We start from the raw sequence: 18913 nt of genomic DNA, 5'->3' as shown, positions 1-18913 counted from the left end.
CCCGTCCCCCGGCGCTTTTAGTGCGATTCCCCCTCGGCCTTTCCCGGGGGGCCGTCGCGGTCCCCGCCGGCCGCCCCCCCGCGCTTCGCGCGCCGCGCGAGCTCGATGAGGTTGTTCTGCTCGTGGAGGTCCCGGCCGACGATGTCGCAGTAGCGCTGGAGCGGCAGGATCTTCGGCCGGTCGTCGTGGATGCCGAAGGGCTCCTCGATGATGTGGCCGATCTCCTCCGTCGCGAGCAGCATCCACGACACGAGCACCGTCGCCGGCGGGATGAGCGGGAGCGGGAGCGCCTTGAGCATGATCACGGGGCTCAGCAGCGTCCAGATGGACAGCAGCCGCGACGTGTGCCGCGAGTAGGACAGGGGCACGGGCGTGCCCGCGATCGCTTCGGCGTCGCCGATCGCGTCCTGAAGGTCGAGGATCATCGACTCCATCTGCCACCACAACAATTGCGACGCGGCCTGCGAGCCCTCCGACGCGCGGCGGATGCCGTCGACCTCCGCGGACAGGGCGTAGGACACCGCCAACGGCAAATTGTCCGCGGACTCGAGGTCGCGGCGCTCGCCGCCGAGGAGCATGTCGAACGCGTCGACGTCGCGCTCGCCCCGGAGGTGCTGCTTCAGCGCGAGGGGGAACGCCGCGAGCCACCGCAGCAGCACGCCGGACACGACGTCGTCGTCGTCGTCGAAGGTCGCGTAGCTCCGCGACGCCCGCGCGATGGCGCGCACGCGGTTCACGACCCGGGCCCAGACCTGGCGGCCCTCCCAGAAGCGGTCGTACGACTGGCCCGTGCGGAACGCGAGGAGGATGCCCAGGATGCCCCCGGACAGCGTGAACGGCGCGAACCAGTCGAAGTCGTCGGCCCGCGACCCGTAGTCGAGGCCGACGATGCCCACCCAGGGCGCCTCGTTGTCCTGCGCGTAGACGAGCCACGCACCGTAGCACGAGACGACGACGACCGACCAGACCGTGTTCGCGACGAGGTGCCCGCCGATGCGCTCGAGGACGGACGAGGACCCGATGTTCTGCAGGTTGAACCACCAGTCCTTGATGCTGTAGCGCGTCGGCGCGTCGAGCGTGTAGCCGACCTCGTCGCTGTAGCTGCTCAGCCGCTCGAGGTAGCCGGCGCCGACGCGCTCGGCGCGCAGCGGGACCGTGCGGTGTCGCAAGCGCGGCGCCCGCGGCGCGGTGAACGCGCGGGCCTGGCTGGCGAGGACTGCGGCGCAAGCGAGCAATAATGAAGCCATACGCGTGAGAGCACCGACTTAGATCGGTGCTTGCTGTGCAACATAAAGGTTCAATAATCCCGCGCGAGACGCGTTGCCGGGATTTTTATTAAACTTTTATTGAACCTCTACGACAGCTGGCTCTTTTTCGCCGGTTTGTGGTGCTTATTCGCGTTTTTCCCCAAGCCCGTGTTGCTTTTGTAGCGGCTGGCACCAAAGTTGTGCAAAGTGAAGAGCCGCGACGATGGTGGGCAGCGTCGAATGTTCGCCGTTGTGCGCGGCGTTTCTGGCCTGCGGCGCGTATTACGTGCTCTTCGGCGCCCTGCACGAGCTGGCGCACCTCGGCGCCGCGCTACTCTTGGGCTGCCGGGGCTGCCTCACGCGGCGCAACGTGGTCGACGCGTGCTGCCGGCGGTCCGTGGCCATCGATGCGGCCCCGGGCTGGCGGCGGTGCGCGATCCGCCACGCGGCCTGGGTCGCGTCCCTGGCGCTCGCGCTGTGCGCGGGCCCGGGCTGGCGCACCGCGCGGCGCGCGGCGGCCGCGGCGACGGCGGTCGAGGCGTTCGCGTCGGACGCGCTGGGTCGCTGCCGGGCCGCGGAGCGGTCGGCGCACCCCGACCGCTTCTTCTGCGGCAATTTCGGCATCATTCTGTTGGACGACTGCTGGCGGCGGTCGTCGAAGACGCTGGCGCGGGCCAAGGACATTTTGGAACAAATGGTCACGGTGACGATGATGCGCGGCGCGCAGTCCGGCGGCGTCGTCACCTACGTCAAGGGCCGCACGCCCGGCGAGGTCCGGGGCGTGCGGTCCCGCGTCGTCAACGCGAAGCGCACGAGCCTCGACGCGCTCGTCCGCGCGAAGCTCGACCGCGACGAGCGCTTCGCGAACGGTCTCGACGGCGTCCGCTTCTACGCGGGCCACACGCGCTTCGCGACGACGTCGAAGGCGACCTTCGACGGCACGCACCCCCACCAGTGGGCCCGGCCCGTGACGCGCCAGGTCGTCGACGGCTTCGACGCGGGGAAGCTGGCGCAGGCCGCGCCGCGCCGCGTCGAGACGTTCATCTGCCACAACGGCGACCTGGAGTTCTTCGACGTCGGCGACCGGACCTACGATCTGGGGGCCATCCAGGCCTGGCTGGAGCGGGCGACGGGCGACCCCATGCCCGCGGCCGTCGACAGCGCGGCCGTCGCGGGTTTAATCGACCTCCACCGGTGCCAGGGCTGCTGGTACCTCGCCGTGCGCTACGCGTTCCTCTTCGGCCCGGACCGCGACGGCCTGGACTACGAGGTGCCCGCCGCCGCGGCCTTCGCCGCCGTCGCCAGGGGCTTCGAGAGCGCCTTCGCGGAGGCGCTGCGCGACGACCCGGACCTCCGGGCGCGGACGTCGCCGCGCGCGCGCGCGGGCCTCGCGGCGGACGCCGCGAACCGCCTCGACGCCGCGGGCGTCGACTTCTTCGAGCAGGACTCCGGCGGGCCCAGCAAGAAGGTCCAGGGCGCCATCGCGCTCGCCCGGGCGGCGCTCGCGGAGCTCGAGCGGGGGAAGCGCGCGGCGACGGTCGCGGGCGTCGCGCGCGTGGCCGTCGACGCCTTCTTCGACAACGACCTGCTCTACAGCGTGCGCCTCTTCATGCAGCGGGCCAAGGGGTCCTTCGGGCTGGCCGTGACGTCCGCGCTCGACGCGCGGCGGCAATTAGTCATCGCCGCGCGCGGGCAGACGATGTCCGTCGCGTGCTACCCGAAGGCGGGCCTCGTGCTCTACGGCTCGGAGCAGGCGGCGGTCAAGGCGGCGCTCGGCGTGCGGCGGCCCGAAGGAGGCTGGAAAGACGGCTCGCGGAGCTCGGACCTGAGCGACCTCGACGACTACCCGGGCAAGGTGCACCACGGCGACCTCGCCGTGCGGCTGGATTTGGACGACCTCGGCGGCGAGGTCTGCCTCCTGGACTGGGGCGGCCCGGGCACGCGGCCGACGACGTCCGGCGGCAACGACGGCGTGCAGACGCACTACCTCGCGGCCGGCCGCGTGAGTTACACGCTCGTCCAGGAGTCGCTGCGCCACCACACGCTCAAGCGGCGCCTCGTGCCCCTCGAGCGCAACCCGCTCATCCTGCCGCTCCCCAGGGTGGCGAAGGAGCCCGTCGCCGCGGACCTCGCGGACGTGCCCCGGGTCCTCCAAAACATCCGCGACGAGTGGAACGACGGCCAGCTCAACCGCCTCGCGGCCTGGACGCTGGGCAAGAAGCTGCGCGCGCGCCTCGAGAAGCGGGCGTCGGGGGACCTGCCGTCGCACGGCGTCGACGTCCTCGTCACGGGCTGCGAGGTGAGCCTCTGGCTCGCGGAGCAATTCGCCGCGGACCTGTCGCTGTGCCTCACGCGGCTCAACGTCAAGGCCATCAGCAGCAACAAGATCCTGGGGTTGCTGGGCCAGGACTTCCCCGCGCCCCAGACGGGCCACGCCTTCGCCGAGGGCGGCTGGGACCTGCGGGACGCCATCGTGATCATCGTGAGCCACAGCGGGGGCACGTTCGGGCCGCTCGCCGTCGCGAACCTGATGCAGGCGTCGACGACGGACATCTTCGTCGTCACGTCGGAGTGGGACACGCAGATCGGGAAGCAGGTGCGGCTCATCAACACGGGCGCGCTCGACGCGCGCGTCTTCACGACGAACGTCGGCCTGAGGCCCGCGGAGCCGTGCTCCGTGTCCGTGGTCGCGACGCACCAGCTCCTCACGCACATCCTCATGTACGCGTGCCAGGCCGTGCTGGGGTCGCCGAACCTGCGGCAGATCGCCGGCGTGGCCATCGGTTTGACGGAGGCGTCGCTCGCGGAGCTCGAACGGAGCAACCGCGAGTCCGTCGCGGCCGTCGAGGACATGGTCGGCGTCACGCGGAAGGGGGCGAAGCGGCCCTCGGCGGTCCACGACGCTCTAGAGGCCCAGGGCAACCACTGGGCCCAGCACGTCCTCGAGGCGCCCCGGGCCTGGCTCCTCTGCGCGGTCTACGTCTTTTTGACCGTCGCCGTCTTTTCGCCGCCGTGCTCCGCAATCGCGGCCCATTTCTTCGGCGTGTCCAAGGGGCCGGCCCCGGGCCTCAGCTGGCTGCCCCTCGTGGTGGATGCATTCATCTACATCTGGCTCAACGAGATCATGACCGCGGCGCTGCGCGTCGCCCAGGGCCGCGCGCTCTACCACCGCGTCGGCGGCCGCACGGTCGTCTTCGGCGACGTGCCCTGGGTCGCGCAGGCCGCCGAGGCCTTCTTATCCAAGTGCTTCGCCTGCACCTACGCCATGACGTCGCTCAACGTCCACAGCGCGAACCCGGCGGACCACCTCGTGCACCGGTTCACGCATCGGGTCGCGCGGGGGACGCTGCTGGCCGTGGGCCGCCCGGACGGGCGGCTCAGCGCGCTGACGACGGCGGAGGCGTCCGTGTGCCTCAGCGTGAACCAGGCGTCGTCGATCCAGTCGCTGGGCATCACCTGCGAGAGCGTCACCGTCGGCCACAACCCGACGAAGCTGCCGTTGACGGCGAACGCGATCTTCATCCCGAGGAGCCGGCCGAACTATCTGTGCGAGGAGCTGCTCAAGGAGGCGCTCGTGCAGCGCGGCGAGGCCGACGGCCACTGCGACGACTGCGCCTGCTGCCACAGGGCGTTCCACATGCCGCCCATGTCCGCGGGCCAGCTGCTGGGCGAGTACATCTCGCTGCGGACGCAGAACGAGCGCGGCGCCGGCGACTCGAGGCGCGACCCGACCTCGACGGAGGCCATCGTCGACGACATTTTACATCATTGCTCCGACGACCCCAAGGTGCGGCGGCGCAAGGCGCTCCGGGAGGTCTTCGATAGCATCGACGTCGACGGCGGCGGCACGCTGGACCTCGAGGAGTTCACGCAGGCCTACCGGAAGCTGCTCTTCGACGACCTGACGGACCGCCAGATCGCGCTCGTCTTCCGGGACACGGACGTCGACGGCTCCGGCGAGGTCGACTTCGAGGAGTTCGTGGAAGCGATGGACGCGAGCTCGCTCGAGCGGCTCGTGAAGCTCCAGATGAAGAACGACGACAAGCAGGGCTGGCTCTTAGCGTCCGAGGAGATCTACTACGGGAAGAGCCTCCGGGAGACGGCGCCGGCGAGCCTGCGGGGCTACAACCTCGTGGAGACGCAGCACGTGTCCATGAAGCTCTACGAGTCGCGCATCGCGAGCCTCGAGCGCTGCGTGGCCTTCTTCGTCATGTCCCACGCGCTGGGCAGGACCGTCGCGGACTGGTGGCCCTTCTGGACGCTGGGCTTCTTCCGGTATCGCATCGACCGCACGCACTCGATCATGCGCATCGCGACGACGGCGTCGCCCGTGTCGGGAGCGGACATCCGCGAGCGCATGAAGCAGCTCGCGCTCGTCAAGCAGTGCCGCAACACGCTCCAGAAGATCGTCGAGTGCCAGTCGAGCTTCCGCCTGCGCCGGCTCCTCGCGGGCGTCGGCTTCCGGCCGCCGTCGCGGCCGGAGTCGCGCGAGCCGTCGCGGTCGTCGACGCCGCCGCCGTTCCAGAACGGGCCGACGCCCGACGCGCCCTTCGCGACGCCCTTCGAGGCCTACTCCGCGGCGAAGACGGACGTGACGCTGAGCCGCGCGGGGTCCTTCGACGAGAGCCACCCGGACCACCATCCCGAGGAACTCGTGCACGTGCGGGACGCGCTGCCGAGCGAGCTGCCGCCCGCGCCGTCGTCGACGCGGTCGCGCGGCGAGGGCTTCGAACCGCCGGCGCGGCCGCGCGGCGAGGGCTCGCTGGACAGCAGCCTGAGCAAGGAGAGCAGGACGAGCAAGACGAGCGTGATGTCGATCGCCATGTTCGGCAGCGACAACAACCTGAGCAAGAAAGAGCAGCTCAAGCGCGCGTCCATGATGCTCGAGAAGCAGGCGTCGCACATGTCGCTGCCGTCGATCACGTCGCCCGCGTCCGTCAGCCGGCGCATCTCGCCGGCGACGTCGCCGAGGTACATCGCCTAGGAATTCGAAGATCGAGAAGCGCCATCCCGCGGCAATTCGACTCCGTTTAAAGTTTTGTATATGTAGTAAAAACATGCACATACCTAGGTAGTTAGATCAGCTCGCGTGATCCAGTTCGTGAGCGCGTAGCGCGGCGCCGCCGCGGGCCGGACCTCGTGCCAGAGGAAGCTGTCGAAGACGACGACGCGGCCGCCGCGCGGCGCGATGGGCACGCCGCCGGCCGTCGGCCGCTCCGCGCGGCGCCCCGGGTAGAGCACGAGGTGCCCCCCCAACTCGTCGGGCCACGCCGGGTCGTTGCAGTAGAGGATGGCCGTACTCGAGCGCGCGTTCGCCGCGCCGTCGCCGACGTCCTCGTTGTCCTGGTGGAGCCTGTAGCCCCGGTACCGCACGTCCTCGTCCGCGGCGGGGTAGCGCGCGACCATGAGCGCGGAAGGCGCCCGGTGGCGCGGGCCGAGCAGCGCCGCGACGCCCGTGAGGGCCCGGATCGCCCTCGCGAGCGCCGGCGCGCCGGCCGCGAGGGCCGCGGCGCTTCCGAGGTAGCCCGTCGCGTCGCCGCGCGTGCCGGCGGCGACCTGCACGTTCGCGGCCTGCGCGTCGAGCAAGCCCGCGGCGTGGACCGCGGCCACGTCCGCGCGGAGCGCGTCCAGCTTGTCGGCGTCGAGGCAGCCGTCGACGACGGCGTAGCCCCGCGCCGCGTAGTCCGCCGCCCAGCCGTCGCCGAGGAGCCGCCGGCCGTCGGCCTCGAACGGTTTCGGGTCGACGTCGTCGAGCGCGGGCAGCATGCGCTTGGGCCCGACGAGGAGCATCTCGAGGGCCATGAGGCAGCACTGGCGCCGGAGCAGCGCGGCGGCGGGCACGGTCGCGCCGCGCGCCGCGTAGGCCTGGAGGAGCTCGTCCTGCGCGCCGACCTGGAACTGGCGCAGCGCGCGGAGCGCGGCCGGGAACGCAAAGTCCTTCTCCGCGAGAGCCACGCCGAGCGCGTCCAGCGTCGCCTCGTGGCACGCTGGGTTCCCGCCTCCTCTGCGCCAGGCGCCGAACCGCGCCGCCGCGGCCGCGCCCTGGCCGGCGCGGAGCCGCCGCCAGAGCTCGCACGCCTCGCGCGCCGCGAGCCGCGGGTCGCCGCCGGAGGCCTCGGCGTCGGCGCGCACCGCCGCGGCGGCCGCGCCGTCGAGCGCGTCCAAGTGTGCCGCCTCGACGAAGAGGCCGCCCTCGGCGAGCTCGCACCAGTGGTCGTGCGCGTCGCCGGCCTCGACGACGTCGCCGGCGGCGATGTCGTAGCAGGCCGGCGCGGTCGGTGATGGTACGGGCCGCACAGATGTGCGACAGGTCGCGACGAAGAGGCGCGGTGCCGCTTCTTCGGCGAAGCCGCTCATGATCGGGCTTGGAAGGCGGCCAGCGTGTGGGGCAGCTAGGGCAACATGTGTGCAAGTTCGAGCACGTTGACGTCTCTTGGCGACTTCCGCAGCTCTCCGACGCGCAGCCTGCGCGCGCAGCCGCCGGAGGTCGCACCAAAGGTCGAAGCCATGGTCTTCTACTTCACGGCCGACGCCAAGGACCCCAAGGACGGCGAGGACTACGTCGTCTACATGGGCGCGGACAAGTTCGAGAACGAGGGCCTCATCGAGTGGGGCCAGAAGCGCGACGTCTGGTTCCACGTCGACGGCCTGAGCTCGGCCCACGTCTACCTCCGGTTGCCGCTCAAGAACGCGCAGTGCGACCCCGACGACCACCGCTGCGCGGGGTTGCTGGACCGCATCCCCGAGGGCGTCGTCGAGGACATGTGCCAACTGGTGAAAGCCAACTCCATCGAGGGCTGCAAGAAGGGGAGCGTCATGGTCGTCTACACGCCCTGGGCCAACCTCCACAAGGACGAGACGAAGATGCAGACGGGCGCCGTGGGCTTCCACGACAACCGGCACCGCGTGCTCCGGCGCGTCGACAAGGACAAGCAGGCGGTGAAGCGGATCGAGAAGACGCGGCGCGAGGCGTTCCCGGACCTCCAGCAGGAGCGCCTGGCCTACGAGCGCGAAGTCGTCGCGTGGCGCAAGGGCCGCGACAAGGAGTCGCGGGCGGAGCTGCTGGCCGGCGAGCGGGCGGCCAAGGACGCGCTCGAGGAGACGCGGCGGCAGCGCGACGCGTTCCTCGCCGGCATGGGCGGCGGTCCCCCGGCCAAGGAAGACGTCGTCGTCGACGACGTGCTGGAGCGGACGCGGCGCGACGTGCTGTTCCCGGAGAAGGCGGCGGCCGCGCGGCGGCGGGACGTCGGCGACGCGTGCTCCGGCGTCGACGCGGCGCTCGGGCAGCTGGGCCTCGCGCCGAAGGCGGGCGCCGCGCCCGCCGCGCCCGCCGCGGCGGCGCCGGAGGAGGAGGACGAGGAGCGGCCGACGTGGCGCGTCGAGGCGGACCGGCGCTACGGCATCCCGGAGAAGGAGGCGCGCTGGCTCGCGGCGCGCGGCTACGCGTGTGAAACGCCGCCGAAGGACCGCGACGCCGCCGTCGCGGCGCTCGCGGCGGCGCAGCGCGCGGACGCGTCCGTCCCCGCGGACTCCGGCGACGCGGAGGGCGCCGCGGACGAGCGCGCGGAGGAGCGCGACGCGCTCGAGGCCATCTACGCGGACGGCGAGCTGCGAGGCGCGGACCCGGCGCGGCCGGGCGACGCGTCGCTGGCCATCGTCGCCTTCGAGGCGCCGGACGCCGCCGCGCCGCCGCTCGTCATGGACGTGTTCGTCCACGGCGTCGCGCCGAGCTACCCGCGCGGCGGCGTGCCCGCCGTGGCCTTCTCCGGGGGGGGCCTCGCGGAGGCGGATTTGCGGTCCCTGGCGACGTCCGCGGCGTCATACGCGCGCGAGAGCGTCGACAACGGCATGCTCGTGTTCGAGCTCGCGGCCCACGCGGCCGACGAGGCCCAGGCGCTCGCGGACTCCGCCGCGACGCGCGCCGCGAAGCGCCGCGAGGACGCGGCCAAGGCGAAGCGCAAGGCGCTCATCGGCGCGGCGCCGCCGCCGCCCGGCGCCGCGCGGCCGCCGCCGCCGGGCGACGAGACGAAGCTCGCGGCGGCGCGCGCGCGCAAGGCCCAGGACGCGCAGAGCCGCCTCGGCGCCTTCGCGGGCGCGGCGCCGCGGCCCGGCGGCGGCGCGAAGAAGGGGCCGCCGAAGGCCGCCGTCGACGACGACGACGACTACATGTACGGCGCGGGCTCGGACTCGGACAGCGGCGACGACTTCGGCGTCGTGAAGATGGAGCTGTAACGGTTAGAGGACGTCGGGGTGGCGCCGGGGGACGGAGGACACGGCGATCCAGTAGGCGACCTCCCACTGCTCCGTGAGGTGCGCGAGGCACCGCCGCGCCTCCGCGAGGAGCGGCCGCCGCGCGCAGCCGAGCTCCGCGAGGACGGGCCGCCGCGAGCCCGCGGGCTCGACGAAGGCGTGGTGCGCGACGAAGACGAAGTTGTGGAGCCGCCGCACGGAGAAGGCCTCGAGCTCCGCGGGCGAGAACGCCATGAGCTTCTCGTACTTGCTCCCGGCGATGGGCGCGCGCGCGCGGCCGTAGTCGCCGAGCGGCTTCCGCGGGTCCTTGGCCACGCGCCCGAACTCGCGGAGCAGCGCGTGGCCGCGGAGCAGGCGCACGCGCGCCTGGAGGTCCTTTTTGTCGACGATCCCCTTGGACGTCGCCTTGTGGTCTTTGATCGCGGCCTTGAGCTGGCGCACGCTGAGGTTCTCGACGTCGCCGTCGCTGCGAATCGCGACGCCGGGGCGCGGCGGCCGCTGCATGCTCGGTTGGCGAAGCTCTAAGTCGACCGCCGGAGGTCGGTACCGAGCCTTTGCGGAGCGAACGCGCCGAGGCGCGGCGGTGCGCGCGGCAGGGGACACGAGGTCGACCTCCGCGGAGCTCCGGACGAGCGGCAACGGCGCGTCAAGACTCAGTCATCGACGGCCTCCTCATCCGATGGATGCCGCGCGGAACACGCTCCGACGCTGCCCGACGCGCTTCTTGGCGCTCGGGCAGCCCGAAACCAAACCCATCGGCACCTCGAGATGGGCTCCTTCACGCAGGCCATGGACGCCACCCAGCCCGCGCGCACGCTCGGCGAGAACGGCGCCCCGGAGCTCACGGCGCACGGCGTCGGCGACGCCCGCGTCGCCCTCTTCGCCGGCCTCACGCGGAACTGCGCCTCCCTCGACGCGCTCTGGGACGCCGCCGTGCGCGAGGCCAACGGCGACGCCGCGATCCTCGCGGACCTCGTCGTCCTCGCGTTCCAGACGCGGGACTGCCGCGGCGGCAAGGGCGAGCGCGCGCTCTTCACCAAGCTCTTTTGCCTCCTCATCGCGATCGCGCCCGAGGCCGCGGCCGCGACGGTCGCGCTCGTCCCCGAGTACGGCTCCTGGCGCGACCTCTGCGTGCTCTACGACGCCCTCGGCGACGCGTCGAACCTCCGCGACGCCGCGCGGGCGCGCGCGGAGGAGCTGCGGAGCGAGATCGTCGCCGTCTTCGCGAAGCGACTCCGCGCGGACCTCGCGGGCGCCGCGAAGCCGTCGCTCGCCGCCAAGTACGCGCCCCGCGAGCACAAGCAGCACCAGGCGCTGAGCGGCAGGCTCGCCGCGGCGCTCTTCCCCGGCGACGGCAGGCGCCGGGAGAAGTACCGCAAGGCCGTCGCGACACTGTCGCGCGCGCTCGACGTGCCCGAGATCAAGATGTGCGGCAAGCGCTGGGCGGAGCTCGACGTCGCCGCCGTGCCGAGCCGCTGCCTCGCCAAGTCGCGCAAGGCCTTCCTCAACGAGGCGCTCAAGGGCGGCGCGCTCTCGAAGGCCCGGGAAGCGACGGGCGACCGGTTCCCGGACGACGCGGACCGCGTCGCGTGCCGCGAGCACGTGCGCGAGGCGGCGCTCGCGACGGCGGGGAAAAAGCTCAAGGGCGCCCAGCTCTTCCCCCACGAGATCGTCAACAGGGTGTGCCGCGGCCCGTCGTCGACGCTCGAGGACGACGTCGCGAACGCGCAGTGGCGGGCGATCGAGGCGGACCTGCGCGCGCGCCTCGAAGCGGGCGACGGCGGCCCGAACCTGGGCAAGGTCGTGGCGCTCGTCGACGTGTCGGGCTCCATGGGGGGCACGCCCATGGACGTCGCGGTCGCGCTGGGGTTGTTGGTCTCCACGTTCGCGGCGCCCGCGTTCAAGGATCGCTTCCTCACCTTCGAGTCGGAGCCCCGCTGGCACGCCCTCGACGCTACCGCGTCGCCCGTGGAGAAGATGCGCGCGGCGCGGGCCGCGCCCTGGGGCGGGTCGACGTCCTTCGCGAAGGCGCTCGATCGCGTTTTGGACGCGTGCGTGGAGCACAAACTATCCCCCGAGGAGATCCCGGACCTCATCGTCTTCAGCGACATGCAGTTCGACCAGGCCGAGGGCTACGGCGGCCGCGACGCGCCCTGGACGACCTGGCACGAGCGCTTCGTGAAAAAGTTCGCGGACGCCGGCCTCCGCGTCCGCGGCGCGCGCTGGGACGCCCCGGCGATCACGTACTGGAACCTGCGGGGCGACACGCGCGGCGGCTTCCTCGCCGAGCACGACAAGCCCGGCGTGCGCCTGCTCAGCGGCTTCTCGCCCGCGCTGCTCAAGCTCGTGCTCGGAGGGGAGGAGGAGGAGGACGTCGTCGTCGTGAACGCGGACGGGACCGCGTCCGTCGTCAAGGCGAAGCCGACGCCCTACGCGACGCTCCGCAGGGCCCTCGACGACGGCCGCTACGACGCCGTCCGCACCGCGCTCGCGGGCCTCGAGTCCGGCGCGTTCGCCGCCTACGGCTTCGCGCCCTCCGTCGCGGCCATGACCCTCGACGACGACTTCGTCGACGTCGCCGCGGACCGGTGAGCTCGCGCGCGGACTAAAAAAACAAAAGGTCCATACTCGTGGCGACGCAAGGGCGGGCGGGCGTGAGGGATCGTGATCGGCGCCGCTACCGGGAAGGCGGCCGCGGCGGGGATGGCGACGTGTGGGAATTATCGTGATTGACGGGTGGTCAATCGACGGGTGTGCATTCGGGCGGGAGGAAAGCATATGAGACAAAAATAAAGGCCGGATGGATGGTGTGAAGCAAGCGCTCGGGCTGCCAGACGGGTGGCTGCGAGCGGTCTCGAAGAGGAAGGTGCGTCTAATCGAAGGAGCGGGGTCGAAGAGGAAGGTGCGTCTAATCGATGAGGAAGTGTGAGATGCGGGGCTTGGTCGTCGGATCTCGGCGGCGCGCGATTCGAGTCGCGCGCGCGCGTCCGAGACGCGACGGAAATCGCGCGCGGCGCTCACGTGAGCGCCGCGTCGAGGAGCGACGGCGCGCGCGGCGCCGAGCTCGGGCGCGCGAGGCCGCGGATGACGTCGTAGGCGCGCGCCGTCGTCGCCGCGCGCGGCGGCGCGGCCGTCGGCGCGGTCCGGGCCCGGGGCGCGGCGCGGTCGCGGCACTCGGCCGCGGAGGGCCGCGCGGCCGGCGCCTCGCTGAGGCAGGCGGCGACGAGGTCCCCGAAGGGCGAGAAGGCCGGCAGCGCGCCCTCGCAGGCGCCGCCGCCGGGCTCGCCCCGGCTCGCGCGGCCGACGGCGTCGAGCTTGGGCGCGAGCGCGGCGCGGAACGGGCCGGCCTCGTCGCCGGCGCCGCGCGGCGCGGCGAAGAAGGTCTTGTAGGCGACGAACCAGAAGTCGGCGAAGACGCGCGAGCCCAGCGCGAGCTCGAGGCCCAGGCAGCCCAGCGACCAGACGTCGGTGCGCGTCGCGTCGTAGCCCCGGACGTCGAGCATGTCCGGCGCGAAGAAGCCCATGGACCCGCAGCAGCGGAAGAGGGGCCCGTGGTTCGGCTGGGCGTACTGGCCCAGCGACGCGAAGACGCTGTCGGGCGACGCGCCCGGCGGCCCGCCGTCGAAGGCGAAGCGCGGCGCGTCCGGGAGCTTCGCCGCGAGGCCCAGGTCGCAGAGCTTGACCTCGACGGCGTCGCCGCGGAAGTCCACGAGCACGTTCTCGGGCTTGACGTCGCGGTGCGCGTAGCCCGCCTCGTGCATGCGCGCGAGCGCGGCGGCGACGCCCGCGAAGACCTGGAGCCGCGGCCGCGGCCCCAGGAGCCCGCGGGCGCGCACGTGGCCGTAGAGCTCCTCGCCGAAGAGGTCCGTGACGACGTAGAGGAATTTCGGCGTCGACATCGTGGCGACGAGCGCCGGCGTCGCGCCGCCGGCGGACAGCGCGCGGAGCGCCTCGCATTCCGCGCCGATGGTCCGCACCTCGCGGAGCGTCTTCGCGGAGGCCTTGGCGATGCGCTTCACGGCGCAGGGCGACCCGTCGGCCGTGCGCCCCTCGAAGACGACGCTCGACGCGCCCCGCCCGAGCTCGCGGCCGAGCGCCGTGCCTCCGACGACGCCGTCGGCCTCGGCCACGGGGGCGTCGGCGGCGAGGTCCGCGCCCAGGCCCTCGGCGTCGACGACGGCGCGGCTCCAGAGCAGCTCCGTGTGGCACTCCTTGAGGGCGTCGTACCTGCGCGCAGGACGAGGGGTGTGTGGAGTAGGGGCACCGGGGGCGCGCGGGCGACGCACTTGCGGCGGAGGATGCGGAAGTTCTCGCAGGCGGCGGCGTAGGCCACCTGCTGCCGCGCGATGACGTCCTCCCAGCCCGCCTCTTGCAGCACGCCGACGTCTTCCGGCTGGCGATTGACGAGATCCGCCATTGTGGGTGATTCGGGCAGCTCTGCCTACGAGACCCCAAAGGCAATTGCACGAGGACCGTCGATGACAAGGGGCAAACACAAACCATGAACAGGGTGAGTTATATAAACTCAAGCGTGGTGAAAGTGTCGCAACGGACGGGGATTTGGGGTCACGTGAGCTGCACGTGAGTGAACCTTGCAGCCGCTGGAGCCGGCATCGGCAGCCTCGCGGCAAGCAAAGCGGGTTCCGCGGGTCGAATCGCGGTCTCCAGCCAGCGCACCACTTTGCAAGCCCATTTCCGCGCGCGCGCACCACCTCCGGCCATGTTCTCCCAGCTGCAGCACGCGAGCGCGAGCGAGGTCGAGGCCCTCGAGGCGTCGCTGCCGGACAAGATCATGGAGATCGACGGCCGCCTCAGCCAGCTCGCGGGCCTGAGCCTCGCCGACGCCGAGGCCAAGTTCGCCGCCGCCGTCGACGCGGCCAAGCCCGCGACGAACGCGACCGTCGCCGCGACGCTCACCTACGTCCGCGCGCCGCCGGCGTCCGCGCGGCCGCGCGCGCGACGTCGGGACGGGCGCGACCGCCGTCTTTCCCGACGCTTCGCGCGCGCGCGCTCCCGCGGTCGTCGCCCGACGAGACGCGCGTCCCTCGTAGGCACGGAGGCGGCGGCGTGCATCCTGAACCTGCGCAAGATCGAGCGCTTCATCGTGCTGCACGTGCCCAAGGTCGAGGACGGCAACAACTTCGGCGTCGCCATCCAGATGGAGGTGAACAAGATGGTCGGCGAGCAGGGCAAGACCCTCAAGGGCCTCGTGGACGCCCTGCCCAACTACTACAAGGAGCGCGCCGGCGCCTGGAAGGAGGTCGCCGCGAAGACGTCGACCGAGACGACGAAGTCGAAGAGCGAGGGCGAGGACTCCGAGACCAAGGACGGCGCGGCCTCCAAGACGGCCAAGAGCGGCGCGTCGAGCTCGTCGAAGACGACGACGTCGTCGAGCCCGCCCAACGCCGACGCGGTCGCGCACCTCGTCGCGCTCGACGTCCACTGGTACTTCGCGCTCTGCTTCACGCTCGAGTCCGTCCGCGACGCCTACATCGCCTGCGGCGACTGCCTCGAGAAGAACAAGCAGAAGCTCGCCATGCCCCGCGGCGAGGGCGGCAACGCCATGTCCATGTTCTAGATGCGCGCGCCCCGCGTAGGCCCCGCTAACGACCGCGCCCGCGGGTGAGAGCTCGGAGAGATGGCGCCGCGCCGCGCCGCTCCGACCGCGCGCGAGAGCGGACGACGCGCCGCTCCGGCTGGATATGATTTCTTTAACGACAGCGCCTATTGCGTCGCGCTCTTGAGGTAGTCGACGAGGTCGTTGCGCTCCTTCTCCTTCTTGATGCCCGCGAAGATCATCTTCGTGCCCTTGATGAACTTCTTCGGCGCCTTGAGCCACTCGTGCATGGTCGCGTCGTCCCAAACCATCTCGCCGGTCTTGTCCTTAAACGCGCCGCTGTAGGAGTAGTCGCCGACCTGCCCGGGCTGGTTGCCGAAGATGCCGTGCCTGGAGGGGGTCGGGGAGGTGACGGTCGCGCAGTGCGCGTCGAACGCTCTCTGGCCGCGCGGCGCCGCCGGCGGCGGGCCTCTCGAAGACCGCGGCGCCGGCCGGGCCGGTTGGCCCGACGGCGTCGGAGAGCGCCGCCGGCGTCGCGCCCGCGTCGCGCCGCTCGGCATTGCTTCGCGAGCCGCCGGCGTCGCGTCGCGCCGCTCGGCATTGCTTCGCGAGCCGCCGGCGTCGCATTGCATTGCGTCGGTCGCGCTGCTCGAGCAGGCATGTCTACTGACGCTGGCGCGGACAGGTTCGGGCCCTGCTTCGAATTGCCTCCGGCATTGAGCGTGTGGCACGCGGAGCACTTGGTTTTGAAGATCTTCGCACCCTTCTCGGACATCGTGCGGTTGCTGGAGTCTTGCGGTTTTGCGCTGGCTGCAGCGGCGAGAGACGAGGTGTAGAAGTAAAAACACGTCGGCTCGACGAGGGATCGAGGAGCGCGCGCTCGCCAAGTTAAAGTTGATGACGAGTTGCATCCGGCTTGCACACACCGTAGACCGGATTGCTTCACCGCACCTCGGGTTAGGACCCCCCCGCCTCGGGAAACGGGCAGGGGAGGAAGCGGACGTTCGCGGGCGCGGCGTCGTGGACGGACGCGACGAGCGCGCCGCGGTCGCCCGCGTCGCAGACCGCGAGGAAGCGGAAGTCGCCGCCGAGGTCGTGGCGCACGTCCATGCTCCGCGCGCCCGCGAGGTCGTGGAGCTTGAGCGCGTGCGCGCCGAGGGCCTCGACGACGAAGCGGCCGCCCGCGGCGACGTCGCCCGGCGCCGCGGCCGCGCCGCCCTCGGAGCCGCGCGTCGCGCCGACGCAGACGCGGCACGCGTCGCCCGTCGTCGCGAGCACGGCCTGGGCCAGCCCGCCGTCGCCGCAGGCCGCCAGGCACGCGAGCGCGTCCGCGCCGTGCCGCTCCGCGGCCGCGGCCGCCGCGTCGTGGAACGGCGACCGACCGCAGAAGACGGAGCGCGCGGGCGCGTCGACGACGAAGACGAGCGTCGCCGCGGCGTCGAAGACGACCGCCGCCGTCGTGGCGTCCGCGCGGTCCGCGAGCACGACGGACCAGCCGCTTCGCGGCGCGCGGCCCGCCGCGACGCTGCGCGCGCGCGCGAACGCGCCGGGCACGGGCAGCTGGAGCACGGCGTCGCGGGGCCCGTGGCGGCTCGCGACGACGGCGCCGCCGGCGTCTTCGGCCCAGAGCGCGTCCCAGGCGCCCCGCCGCGGGCCCGGCGCGACGGCGACGCGGTGCCGGGACTCCGCGCCGGCCGAGGGCCGCGCGTAGAGCGTCGGCGCGGACGACAGCTCGAGGTCGAAGACGGCCAGCAGGTGCTCGGCGCCCTCGCCGTCGCCGCGGCAGACCGCGGCGACGACGGGCCCGCCCCTGCGGCGCGCCGCGACGGCGACGGCGACGACCGCGCCTCCCGGCGACGCGCAGCGGTGGAGCTCCGCGCCCTCGAGCCGGTCGTCGCCCGACTCCCGCGACGCCGACAGCCGGCTCACGTCCAGGCGCGCGCCGCGGCCCACGGCGACGAGCGCCTTCGTGCCCGAGTACGCGCAGCCGGCCAGAGCCGTCACGGCCTCTGCGCCGCCGAGCGCGAGCGACCGCGCGGTGAGCGTGCCCGTCATCGCCGCGCGGAGCGCGTCCTTGGACGCGACGGACGACCGGCGCACCGCCGGCGCGGGCGGCGGGACCGCGTCGTCGCCGTCGCGCGACGACCGCTTCGCGTAGCGCGCCTCGCGCGTCCCGGCGGCGGCCGCGGCCCGCGACGTCCCGCAGACGCCGCACTTGCGGCCGCGCGCGTTGACGAAGGTGCAGGCGCCGCAGGTCCAGGACGGGTCGCCGGCCGCCGGCGCCTCCGGCGCCTTCGGCGCGCGCTTCTTCCGCTTCTTCGGCGGCTCCGGCGCCGGCGCCGGCTCGGGCGCCTCGGGCGCCTCGGCCGCCGCCTCGGTCGGCGCAGTCTCGGCCGCCGCCGGTGCCTCGGGCGCCTCGGGCTCGTCGGCGGCCGCCGGCTCCGGCTCCGGCTCCGGCTCCGGCTCCGGCGCCGCGGGCCCCTCGGCGCTCCGCACCGTCGTACACATCTGGCACCGCTTCCGCGCGCGCGGGTTCTCGAAGGTGCACATGGCGCAGGTCCAGCGCGTGTTCGTCGTCTTCGGCTTCGCCGCGGACCGGGGGCCCGCCGGGTTCTTGCGGCGCGGCGGCATGGGTACAATTTTGGTGGTCGGAGCTTGGTGCGCTGGTCGGGCCGGCCGTCGCTTGCGCGCGCGTTTTTGCGACGAGTTTGGTTGCCGTGCGAGCGCTCGATCGATGCGGCCGGGAACCGTGCGCTTGCCGCGCTGCGACGCGCTGAGTCGAGCTCAAACCACGGAGAGCTCGTCGCGACGGCGGCGCGCGAGAGCGGCGGCGCGCGCAGCCTCGAGCGACCGCGGCAGCGCGGTGCATCATTGCCCTGGATGCCGTCGCGCGCAACGCGCGGCCTCGGCGACTGGCGAGTTGCGCACTCTTAGCACAGCGCCGGGTCCCCCGCCCGCGGCCGCGCCGGCGTCGCCCAGCCGAAGCCCGGCTCGAGGCGCTTCGCCAGCGACACGTCGACGAACGCGTGCTCGTCGACGCCGAAGCTCCGGAGCACGCGCCGCGCGGCCGCGGCCGCCGCGCCGTCGCCGTCGCGCGTCCGCAGCGCGAGGCGCGCGAAGCCCGCGGTGACGCGCGGCGCGTCGCTCAGGCGCAGCAGCGCCGCGGCCTCGACGCACTCGACGCCGTCGATGGCCGCGAGCTTGCCCCGGAGCTCCGCGGCGTCAGCGGGCGCGCCGTCGAGCAGGTTCCACGCGGCGCGCCGCCCGACGGGCCACGCGGCGCGGCCGATGGACGCCGCGAGGACCAGCGACACGCAGGGGTCCAGGTAGAGGCGCCAGAGCGCGGCGCGCCGCGCCGAGCAGAGCCGCGGCGCGCCGTAGCGGAGGAAGAGCGCCTCGCCGAAGACGCAGAGGCACCTGGGCAGCACAAGAGTGATTCAACGTCGCTTCAATGTGAGTGTTCCGCGCGCGCGCGTTACGAAAAACACATCCACGCTTCGAGACCGTTCCGAGAGATGATCGCTCGTCCAAAAGTCAGCCGAAACGAGTGGAAAATGGCCGAGATCGGAGCCTTTGAAGTTGGGAATTTCGCTCTCTTGTGCTGCCCTGACAGGCACGAGGCCGCGTCGCCCGCGAGGTGCGCGACGAGCGCCGCGCGGCCGACGCCGACCTTGGGCGCTTCGACCAACCCCGCGCCGAGGCCGCCGTCGCCGTCGGAAACCTTGGCCTCCTCGAGCTCGACGCAGCACGCGCAGTCGTCCTCCGACGCCGGCGCGTAGCCGCGCCTCGCGCGGCCCCCGAGGTGCGCGTGCGCGCCGCGGACGCCGCACAGCGCCAGGCCCGCCGCGAGGCCGTTGAC

General features: G+C 72.7%; 6 protein-coding genes across 6 annotated transcripts; 3 read left to right on the top strand and 3 right to left on the bottom strand.

Moving 5' to 3' along the window:
• Positions 1-17: 17 nt before the first annotated feature.
• Positions 18-1247, bottom strand: AURANDRAFT_65207 (hypothetical protein; the record flags this gene model as incomplete). Its single annotated transcript, XM_009039976.1, has 1 exon — positions 18-1247. The coding sequence occupies one exon, from the start codon at positions 1245-1247 to the stop codon at positions 18-20; it is 1230 nt and encodes a 409-aa protein (XP_009038224.1).
• A 3799-nt stretch (positions 1248-5046) lies between these two features.
• Positions 5047-5238, top strand: AURANDRAFT_17686 (hypothetical protein; the record flags this gene model as incomplete). The annotated part of the gene is made up of 1 exon (XM_009040054.1): positions 5047-5238. A coding segment is annotated over one exon (192 nt), but the record flags the coding sequence as incomplete, so codon positions are not given.
• Positions 5239-7754: 2516 nt separating this feature from the next.
• AURANDRAFT_28204 (hypothetical protein) lies at positions 7755-8306 on the top strand (the record flags this gene model as incomplete). Its single annotated transcript, XM_009040055.1, has 1 exon — positions 7755-8306. A coding segment is annotated over one exon (552 nt), but the record flags the coding sequence as incomplete, so codon positions are not given.
• Positions 8307-11285: 2979 nt separating this feature from the next.
• Positions 11286-11642, top strand: AURANDRAFT_15552 (hypothetical protein; the record flags this gene model as incomplete). The annotated part of the gene is made up of 1 exon (XM_009040056.1): positions 11286-11642. A coding segment is annotated over one exon (357 nt), but the record flags the coding sequence as incomplete, so codon positions are not given.
• Positions 11643-12514: 872 nt separating this feature from the next.
• On the bottom strand, positions 12515-13914 carry AURANDRAFT_65205 (hypothetical protein; the record flags this gene model as incomplete). Its single annotated transcript, XM_009039975.1, has 2 exons — positions 12515-13724; positions 13784-13914. 2 exons carry the CDS (start codon positions 13912-13914, stop codon positions 12515-12517), a joined length of 1341 nt encoding a protein of 446 aa, XP_009038223.1.
• A 1307-nt stretch (positions 13915-15221) lies between these two features.
• AURANDRAFT_28360 (hypothetical protein) lies at positions 15222-15829 on the bottom strand (the record flags this gene model as incomplete). Its single annotated transcript, XM_009039974.1, has 2 exons — positions 15222-15444; positions 15738-15829. The coding sequence occupies 2 exons, from the start codon at positions 15827-15829 to the stop codon at positions 15222-15224; spliced, it is 315 nt and encodes a 104-aa protein (XP_009038222.1).
• Positions 15830-18913: the final 3084 nt, after the last annotated feature.

The sequence above is a fragment of the Aureococcus anophagefferens genome (genome assembly GCF_000186865.1).
Source record: "Aureococcus anophagefferens unplaced genomic scaffold AURANscaffold_13, whole genome shotgun sequence".
Classification (NCBI taxonomy): Eukaryota; class Pelagophyceae; order Pelagomonadales; family Pelagomonadaceae; genus Aureococcus; species Aureococcus anophagefferens.
The sequence above is the reverse complement of the archived record's forward strand: the minus strand, read 5'-3'. Positions and strand labels throughout refer to the sequence as shown.